The sequence below is a fragment of the Heliangelus exortis genome, chromosome 16, assembly GCF_036169615.1.
Source record: "Heliangelus exortis chromosome 16, bHelExo1.hap1, whole genome shotgun sequence".
Lineage (NCBI taxonomy): Eukaryota > Metazoa > Chordata > Aves > Apodiformes > Trochilidae > Heliangelus > Heliangelus exortis.
The window spans coordinates 10,269,305-10,279,190 of NC_092437.1; the positions used below are offsets into that span (position 1 = coordinate 10,269,305).

At 50.2% G+C, this 9,886-nt stretch overlaps 1 protein-coding gene and 1 long non-coding RNA gene across 2 annotated transcripts; one reads left to right on the forward strand and one right to left on the reverse strand.

The window, feature by feature from the left end:
• The first annotated feature begins 2,344 nt into the window (after window positions 1-2,344).
• TP53RK (TP53 regulating kinase) lies at window positions 2,345-3,899 on the forward strand. Its single transcript, XM_071760253.1, has 2 exons — window positions 2,345-2,736; window positions 3,289-3,899. The coding sequence occupies exons 1-2, from the start codon at window positions 2,379-2,381 to the stop codon at window positions 3,765-3,767; spliced, it is 837 nt and encodes a 278-aa protein (XP_071616354.1). The 5' UTR covers window positions 2,345-2,378; the 3' UTR covers window positions 3,768-3,899.
• A 3,937-nt stretch (window positions 3,900-7,836) lies between these two features.
• Window positions 7,837-9,668, reverse strand: LOC139803771 (uncharacterized). The gene is made up of 3 exons (XR_011729154.1): window positions 9,533-9,668; window positions 9,113-9,221; window positions 7,837-8,971 (listed from the first exon to the last, which is right to left on the reverse strand). It is a non-coding gene; the product is annotated as an uncharacterized lncRNA (long non-coding RNA).
• Window positions 9,669-9,886: the final 218 nt, after the last annotated feature.

The window sequence follows — 9,886 nt, forward strand, 5'->3', positions numbered from 1 at the left end:
GCCAGCTCACCAGGCACCTGCATTTGTTGTGTCCTCCTTTCCAGCTCAGAGGGTTTCTCCCTCCAGTACCAGGCTGCACATGGGTTCTGTTATCCTGGCTCTGGGGGGTTCCCTGGCAATCTCAGTCAGTACTGGTGGTCACCCAGGGGTCCTGTTTCCTGCCTGCCTGTGGCAACCCAGGGTGCTCTCCAGGGTCTCCAGGTGCTGGGCATCCAGTCCCTACCACCTGCCCTGCCTGTAGCATCCTATTGCTGGGGGTATTGGCCCAGAGCTGCAATTCTGAGCTGTGGTTTCACCCACAAGAGGGTTTATCCCTGTGCCCACACTTTGCAGGTTGAGAGCACAACATGAGAGCCAACAAGTGCCTTAGCTGGGCATGAGGAACCACCTGAGCCCTAAATTCAGCCCTTTTCCAGTCTGTCCAGCTTTAAGGATAGCAGTCTCCATCCTTAAATAATCCAAGGGGTGAAAGGAGTGCTGCCTTTAGCCTGCCTGATGCACAGTGGGGAGGAACACATGGGATCTGCCTTGGTTTCCATTAGTTTGGTTTGCTGCACTGCAGTTTCTAACTCAATTACATTGTTTGTAAAAGGAGAGTTTATGAATGCTTGTCACCAGGAGAACAAAGTTACATAATTAAACCATTAACCAGAGAGTCTGTGGCTTCAGTGCAATTCTCTGGGTGATTCAATATTCCAATAAAAATACTGGGTGATACCATAAATATTGTAAATGGCTCTAGATGGTTTCCAAGGGCTATGTCAACTGTTTATTGCATTAAAAGACAAAAGAGTAAGTGAAATAACAAGGAGGATAAAATTTAAATAAATAAAATAACTGGAAAAATAAAGCAAAAATATTTTCCTTTGTATTTTGAAAGCTCTGGAGGATGTCCTTGGACAGCATAAGAAAAAAACTTTATATTTTCCAGAATAATGAACCAAGAGCATCTGTGTGCACTTGCTCATAGGTTTCTTATGTGTGTCTGTGGGTGCTGAGCACCGATGCCTGGATAAAATCTACACACAGAGGGGAAAACCTCCTTGGTTATATGATGATTTGTGGCATTTCCAAATTCCAGCCATGGAGCCCAGGAACACACTCCCTTCCCTAGCCCAGCTGTGAGGCTCCTGCAGCCTTGTCACATCAGGGCAGCCAAAGGAGGATGCCACAAGTGGGCAGAATTGCAGGGTGGGTTGTCTGTATCATGGAACACTTGGGAAGGTTGTTTAAAAGTTGTTACTGAAGCAAGATAAATATTTTCCAGGCATGATCCCACCATGCAATGACAAGTAAGCTGTATGGAATGTGTTAATAAAATATAAATGTTCTGAAAAGGAAACAAATGTTCTGGATAAGAAAACAAGGATAAAATGGACTTGTGGCACCTCCAAAGGCAACAATTGAAAACATTTACATGGACTGGGCTGAAGCCTCTTGTACCTTCTGAGGGACATAAATTGCAGTATGTGCAGATCACCCAGCTGAGTAGCGGATTTTCAGTGTGCAATAAAAACCCTAATACTGCTCCCAAGATTGGTGAGATTTGTCCATCTTTTACTAATGTGGAGATTGTGGGGCTCGGCTGCTCAAGGAAGGGGGAGTCACGGGTCTCACTGTTTGAGTGGCCTGTGCCAGCACCTGAGGAAGAAGCTCTGGTGGTGCCCAGCTGGGGACCTGAGGTCACACTGTGCCTGGTTGCAGGGCAGTGATTCCCTGTAGCCTGTGGGTGATCCCCTTCTCCTCCCCAAACACTAAATGGGGCAGCTGCTGGGGATCTGCATGGCCTCCAGAGAAGACTTGGCACATGAAGTGGCAAGAGCCAGTGATGGAGTCCTGGTGATGGAGACCTGGTGGAGATGGTGGTGGAGTCCCAGGGCTGATGCTCTGGCAGGTGGCTCCAAAGTGGTGTTGGGAGCACCTTGAGGTGTACCACAAGACCCCACATGCCATGCTGGGAAGGTGCACATCCAGCAGCTCGCTCACAAGCCCCGCGGCATCTGCGGGTCTCACTCTTGCACTGGCAGAAATGCAGGAAGGCTGCAAGAGGCTCAGGCACAAGTCCTGCAGCCACTTAGTGTCCCCAGCACGGCAGGCAACGACTTAGGAGGAGCGCACAAACCGGGATTTTGGGAGAGGCAGCGCCGCGAAAACCAAAAGAAAAGGTGGGGGACACGGACCGCGGTATAGCGAGGGCGGCGGGCGCGGTACAGGCGGGGCCAGGGGAGGTGGAGCTCGGGGATTCGGCCGTTTCCGGCAAGAGAGGCCGAAGATGGCCGAAGCTTGGCGGAGAATGACGAAGATTGCCGAGGGGGGGGGGGGGGGGGGGTATCTGGGACGCGGCACGCTCATGCGCAGTGTGGCGCTGGGGCCCGGTGATGGCGGCGGCCGAGGCGCAGGCGAACGCCGTGTGCTCAGGCATGGCCGGGGCCGGGCCGGCAGCGATCGGTGACGGGACTGCGGGCCCTGCAATGGCCGGAGCTGGGCCGGCGGCCGAGGCCGAGGCCGAGGCTTCGGGCCCTGAGGTAGCTGAGGCGCCGCCGCCGCCGCTCCCGGGGCTGCAGCTGCTGCAGCAGGGCGCCGAGGCGCTCGTGTACCGGGGGCTCTTCCTCGGCCGTCCGGCGGTGGCCAAGCTCCGCATCCCGAAGCGGTACCGACACCCGGCGCTGGAGGAGCGGCTGAGCCGGCGGCGGACGGCGCAGGAGGCGCGGTCGCTGCTGCGGTGCCGGCGGGCAGGTGGGCCCCGGGGGCGGTGGGGCCGGGCCGGGCCAGCGTCAGGCGGGGATGCCCTGACTGGACGGACATCCCTGGGCACCGGGTGTATCCGTGCTTACCGACACCCCCGGCTCTCCACGTCCCTCAGGGCTAATGACAGAACCATGACGGCCTTCTGCCGCATCCTGAAGGATGCGGGTGGTTTCTTCTCATCACGCTGTGACCTGCTCTGCTTGTTCCCGCTCAGCCCAAGTCCCAGGCTGTCCTCGGCCAGGAAGCCTCTGTGTGCCCTTTTCCCAGAAGTTTCACTGCAGGATCTGGTCCTCTTAACAAGGGTTCACTGATCTTCTTACCAAGTTCAAGCTGCCAACTAGATTTGAGGCTGGAGGCGGGTGCAGCGTGGGTTGGAAACTGGAGGGAATTCCCAGATGTGGGTTATCAGTGGCCAGGGATGATCTCGACTGACGCTTCTGTTGTGTATTGGTTGTCTTTTGTTGTTAAGATGAAGTTGGAAAATGCTGTAAATTAACAGCTTGCATTTCATTTTTTCTGCCTTTTTTTTTTTTTAAACAGGGATTCCAGCTCCAGTGGTCTACTTTGTGGATTATGTCACCAACTCCGTCTATCTTGAAGATATTGCAGACTCAGTTACTGTTCAAGATCATATTAATTCTGTACAACGGAGTGGAAATGATACCAGTAGCCTCCTTGTTTTAGGAGAGAAGATGGGTGAGCTGTTGGCAAAAATGCACGATGAAGATCTTATACATGGGGACCTTACAACTTCCAATATACTTATGCGACCACCTATGGAGAAGTTGGACTTGGTGCTGATAGACTTTGGACTCAGTTTTGTTTCAGGTCTTCCAGAGGATAAAGGAGTTGATTTGTATGTTCTGGAAAAAGCTTTCCTTAGTACTCATCCGGATACTGAAATGATGTTTAAAGCTCTGCTAAAGAGCTATGCAGCTGCATCTAAAAAGTCAGGTCCTGTGATAAAAAAGCTGGATGAAGTGCGACTAAGAGGAAGGAAGAGATCCATGGTCGGGTAGAAGGGAGTGGGCACTGGGGTTGGGAAGCATTAGTGCTTAGGTTCTGAAAATATGGCTATTTATATTTCTGGTTGGTTTTATTTCAGAGATCACTATTTTGATAACTGTCTTCAAATAAAGTAATTTGAATGAGTTTGTGTCCGAACCAAAGTAATTGCAAGATGGCAGCACAGACAAGAGAAAAACAACTAAAGATCATATATTTTCTCACCCTTAAATATTTCTTCTAGGAAGTAATTTAGTGTCATTCCACTCGCCCTCTTCCTGTGCTTAGAATTACACCAAATAATCTTCCTCAGCCTGTGGACTGTGGATTTGTGGGAGGTAAGAGATAACTTGGACACAAGTCCACAAACACATTCCTTCCTCTAGGGGGGAAGTGGCTTATGGTGGGCACGACTCTGCTGGCCGGGGAAGGGCCCTTTTCCTTTGCTTAAAGCAAAACCAACTTGTGCAACCCCAGGAGGGATCGGGGCGAGCGGGGAGCGGGGGGAGAGGCGAGCGTCAGAAGGTGGAGAGGCGAACATCAGCCCGGGGCTGCGCTGCGGAGGGAACAGCCAAGGAGCTGGGTTGTACGAACGCTGTAGCGGTGGCGCCGCGGCACGGCTCCCGTTTTCGAACCTCGCGGTACTGAGTTCGCGGTCGCGGTACCGGGTTCGCGGTAGCGCAAGCGTCCTAGCGCTGCGGGCTGCCCGTGCCCGGGGCGCATTCACCACTTGCCAGATGAGCCGCCCAGACGAGTGCCCGGGCCCCGAGCTGGTGGGGCCGCGGGTTCCACCGGTCCCGGCCACAGCTTTGGGCGCGGGGAGCTGTTGTTGCTTTCTTTTTTTTGTGGCTTGGGTGTCCCAGCAGTGCTCGCCCCGCTCGGAGCCACGGAGGAGGAGTCGCGTTTCCGTGGGGCGCTGGGAGCGGCTGCTTCGTGCTCTCCTGCCTGCTCGGAGGGTGAATGCAACAGCCCGAGCAGCACACGGTCACTTAAAATGGTGCCCCTCAGGTGGTCCTGGGTACCCTGCAGGATGCTGGAGTGGGGCCTCGTGGCGTGGTGGGAGCAGGTGGATGTGAGATAATGAGTCCCCTAACGAGGCTTGATCTGAGCCCAGAAACCCAGACCCTCTGAGGCCAACCTCCCCGCCTGCCATCTCCATCTGTACAAACACTGCTTTTACTGCCTCCTGGTGATGCTGGGATTAAATTATGTTTTTAAAGCCCTTTGAAGAAGTCTGCTTCTAACTATCATTATGTTTATTAAAATGCAGCTCTCCCCGTGGGACTGTGGAGTAGAAACAAAGCTAATCAACTGCAAGTTTTTTATGGCTGGCTCTGAGCTCTGAGATGAAGCCCCGCAGTGGAGCTGGGGTCAGCAGCCTGCGGTGAGGACAGCCCCCTCAGGATGCTGGTGCGTGGGACTGGCCTTCTAGCAGGGCCTCTGCTGAAATCTGCTCTGTGATGAAGCTTCAAAGCAGAACATTACTGGTAACAAAAAACAAAATGTTTTGCTGTTTCACTGTGGGATAAAACTCCTCCTTGTTATGTAAGTGTCACTTTTTGCACATCTGCCTTGCGGCTTGTTGATATTCCCTCTTGATCATCTTGGTGTATCTACATGGATTGCTGCAGTGAATGCTGAGCTATTGCTGTTTGAGGGTGGAAAAATCACAGCAGGTGCATATCCTGCAAAGAGGACACGTTAGACCTGCAATGTATCAACCCCACATCCCCAGCTGTATCCCTGGCTGTGCCTGTGGCCGCAGCTCCTTGGATGATTTCCTGGCAGAGGGAGTTTCCAGTCTTGGTCTGAGTGAGGACAGTTTGGTGGGCTGCTCTGTCAGCTACCACGGCATCTGCATAGTCACAAGCAACCCTGAATTTTTATTGTTATTGATATAATTTGCTGTTGCATTATTCATTCTCAGGCTTTATGTCCAGTGCATTCTCATAAGGAAAATGGACTCCTCTTTTCTTTTTCTGTTTGTTTGTGTTTTACATGAACAGTTTATCTGCTGCAACTACAGTTTCAAACCAGTGATACTGTTTCAGAGTTTGGTCAGGCCAGCAGTCAGTCCCATGGTCTCCAGGGACCAGGTTTGGACCTTGAGGACAGTCACAGCTCTGTGTGACACTGAGAGAAGTGATGATGTCCTGCTCTGGCTTACCCAGAGAGCCTGTTCTAACCAGCCCCAAAGGCTGTGTTTGCCTTCATCCCCCCCAAAAACCCTCCTGACTGCCTCCTTTGGGCACAGATAGGGTGGGGATGTGAGAGCTGATTGCCTATGTGGCACCCAGCCACTGGGGGTCTCTCTGCCACCATTGCTAACACCAGAAAAATAGTTACATTTACGAAAATTGTTCTTTTGACAGAAAATATTTGTAACTGTGTGCTGGATGGACAGTTGATCGCTCTGGTTCTTTCTATGGTTTGAATCTTCCTGCTATGAAGAATGAATTGTTTTCTCAGGGCTCTAGGCTTGCCAGGAGCAGCTTCATTTCCAGGGGTCTCCTGGCATGTGCCTGATCTTGCTTCACACCTGAGTATCACCCAAATTGTCACGAACACAAGAGTGTTTTCACAGCAGATAAGCTGTGAAAGGAGGAATAAAAGGAAAGAGGGAAAGACAAACTAATTGGAAATAGAGGTGTTTCATGAGCAGAATGTGCAGCATTGGATTTTCAAGGGAGCTGCTCTTTATTGATGGAGTTTCCTTTTTTGTTTATTTTGGTGTCTGATCATCACCAGCGATTTCTCTGGTGGGAGTGGGGAGCCAGCCTGCAAGCTCAGGGTTACCAGCTGGACTTTTGCAGTAATAATGACAAGTTCTGCTTTTCCCACTGATGCCATAAGTGCCAAACTGAAGTAAGGTGATTTTTGCAGATAGATGCAAGTTGGAGACCTAAAGGAGTAGTAGGAGAGAAAAACAAACATGAAAGAAAACACATAAAAGTATGACAAGAAACAGGAATGGAAATACAGTTGCATAATCTGGCTATGCTGTTACTGTGACTTTTGGACAGTGGCTGCTCTGGGCAAGCAGTTACTGTGTGTATATGTAAAAACTCTGCATATAAACTATACAGTGGTTTTTTCTTGAGTGAACTTTTTTTAGTCTAGGGCTTGATGTCTGCAGGAAATTGATATTTTCCACTGTTGCAAGATGCAAAACTCTGATAACCTTCTGCAACCCTCCTCTCCCATCAGTGCTGATAGGAAACTAAGTTAGTGCAATAAAAGCATAAAAGCTCATTTGTAACCCAGAGTTCACTATGTGAGGGTCACTACAGATAAATAAAGCTTCTCCCTGGCCCAAGCACAAGCTGTGTCTCACAGCAGTTCTTTTGGGCACTACATAGCACCTCTTTCTTTTGCACTTAGCAAAAGTGTGTATGCAACAGAGAGTAACTGGCCAGGAGTGGAGAGAGTTGTGATCCCAGTGGTGTCCATGAAGCAGAGGGAGGGCACAGGGAGGGCAGCTGCTGGCACTGGAAGCAGAGGTGGTAGAGATGGAATTTACAAAGAAACAGATTAATTAAACCTTAATTCCCAGCCAAGTGGAAGATTGAGTGAACCAGCATGTAGCCACTGCACAATGTATTCAGCTGGGAAGTGCTGAAGGCTGAGCCCAGCATTTGCCTCACAGAGCTGAGAGGGGCTGGGTGGGATTGAGGAAGGGGCTGGGTGGGACTGAGGAAGGGGTTGTCTTGAGCAGGGACATGACTCACATCTCGGCGGGGAAATGTGGTCTTGTTCTCCTCATCCTCCACAGTGGCAGAATTCCCTGTCTTCCTAAGAGAAAGACCAGACTGTGACATTGATGGCTTATTAGTCTTTTGAAGTTTTATTTTTTTTTTAACTTATGAGGTTCATTTTGAGAGAAAAGGCTTTGTAGAGCTGCTTTGGTCCAACACGTGACACACTCTTACACACGTGCACCCGGTCTCTGGCTGATGGGTCCATTGGGTGAACTGAACCTTTTTAAAGCACTTGCATTGCTTTGATGGCCTGAATTTTACTTCCAGGTCTTCAGTCACCCATCTGCCCGCCATGCACCACTACCTGAGTGATAAAGAAGCTTATGCTACAACAGCATCCATACCACAGGGACAATGAGGCAGCACGGGCATCTCCAGCTCATTTTTTAATTATTATTATTATTTTCATCATGATAAGTGTTTATTCGTATTGTTGAGCACTTAAAGAAATGCAAGGCAAAAATCCCCACAACTTTCTCTCAGTCAGCTCCCTGCTTTCTTTTGGGCCCCAAGAGAAGGGGCATTTGCCAGCAGGGCTGGGCAGCCACGGGGCCGGGCGCCAGGCGGATGCCGGATCCTCGGATCCTCGCTCTGCCAGCGGCCCCCGGCAGTGCCTGGCAAAAGCTTTTGTGTCCCTTCTGCTGTTTGAAAAGAGCCGCGGTGGTGATGCCATCACCCTTCAGCCCCTGCTCGGGATGGCTGTGAGGATTAACTGGTTTGTTACTGTTTGTGCAAAATTGTGTATGTGATGTTGAGAAAAGGGAGGGGAACAGAGAAGGTGGAAGCGGAGCGGTCTGTTCAGATGGGGGTACAGTCCTGTCTCTGATGCTGATTGCATCAGATTGCACACTCTTCCTCTCTAATTGTTGTTCCCTCTGTGCCAGCAATTTATGGTTTTTATAAGCTGGAGAGAGCTTTCCTCAGTGGGGTCTGTTTTTTTATCTGATGCATTTGACTCCAACTTCTTTGATGCTCAAAGAGCGACCTGCCTGGAGGTAGTAATTCTCCAGAGAACTGATTAATTGTGAAAAGGGAAAGGTTTCTCTGCTTTACATTAATTTTAGACATCTTTCATATCTATGGAGTCAACTCATCCAGATTTTGAATGTTTTTAAAGCAATTAATGGATGCTGGAAAAGTAGTAAGTCAGGGGGTTATTTTGCTTTACCTTTTTTCTGCTCACTACTCAGTTTCATTTAGCTTCCAATTGCAAGAACCCAGGCAATGCAAAAAAGCCAAGAGAAAATCCATCTCCCTTGGCTTTGATCTCTTGCTCAACTTGATCATGCAGCAGCTCTGTCTCTGTGATGTGGTGCCTCTTGCATGGTGTCCCCACAGGCTGATGGGGACCAGCAATCTCTGCAGTGCTCACTGAGACTTACCTTGCTCCAGGGGAGGGGATCCTGTCCACCCTACGTGCTCTCCTATTTTCTTTTTGATGTCTGTGATGCAGGGCAGAGCTGGTGGGAAAATCTGCCTTTAGAATTCGAACTGGGCTGCTTTTATATTTTCTTTTTGACTCATGATTGAAGCATCATCAGTGACATGGGTCTGGCCTGGCTGTGCTCAGGGCCGTGAGGTTATAGTCATATGCTACTCACTTGCTGGGGCTCACAGTTGTGTGAGCCAAGGCTTTGCCTCCTGCTTTTCTGGAATTTCCCATGGCTCATTCTGGCTTTGCACCACTGGCCTTTTGTTTTGTTGTGTTCACTTATTTTTAATGGAAGAAAAAAAAAAAAAAAAAAAGGGAAAAGAAAAAGAAAAAAAAAAAAGAAAAGTGTTTCAAATGGTTTGCAAACAACTTGTCAAACTTCTGAGTCACTGCTTAAATGGAATTGTCAAAAAACAACCACAGCTCCCTGTTTTTCTCCTGCTTTTGGGTTTTTAATGATGTGCATTTGAGTGCTGTTTCTGTCCATGGAGGGGAAATGTTTCAGAGCAAAGCCAGATGTTTAACCTGCTGGATTTGGGTAGGTTTTTTCTCTAGCAATCACCTGTACTCACTATTTCTTTACAGTTACCTGCACTGAGCCCGAGTGATTAGCACAACCAGACGCTGGTTTACAGCCAAACCGAACGACCTCTTGTCCTGCCAGGGTTTTCGAACCGGCTTCAAAAAGCCTCCGCTGCCGAACCCCTCCGGCTGCAAACAGCGGGTGGCCGAAACAGAGGGGGAATGGAGGGGAGAGAAACGGAGGGACACGACCACTGGGGTCGGGAGGGCGGAACAGGGGATGGCAGAGGCGGTATTGGGAGGGGAAGGGCGGTATAGAAGGGCGGAGCGGTATAGCGGGGCGGGGTCGGTGTTTCAGGCCCCACCCGGCGGGCGGGGCTCCGCGTTCCGTCCCGCGGGATAAAGCGGGGCGGCGGGAACG

Coding starts and splice junctions, on each gene's coding strand:
- TP53RK (XM_071760253.1), top strand. CDS start 2,379: ATGGCGGCGGCCGAGGCGCAGGCGAACGCCGTGTGCTCAGGCATGGCC. Junction 2,737..3,288: donor GCTGCGGTGCCGGCGGGCAG/GTGGGCCCCGGG, acceptor TTTTTTAAACAG/GGATTCCAGCTCCAGTGGTC.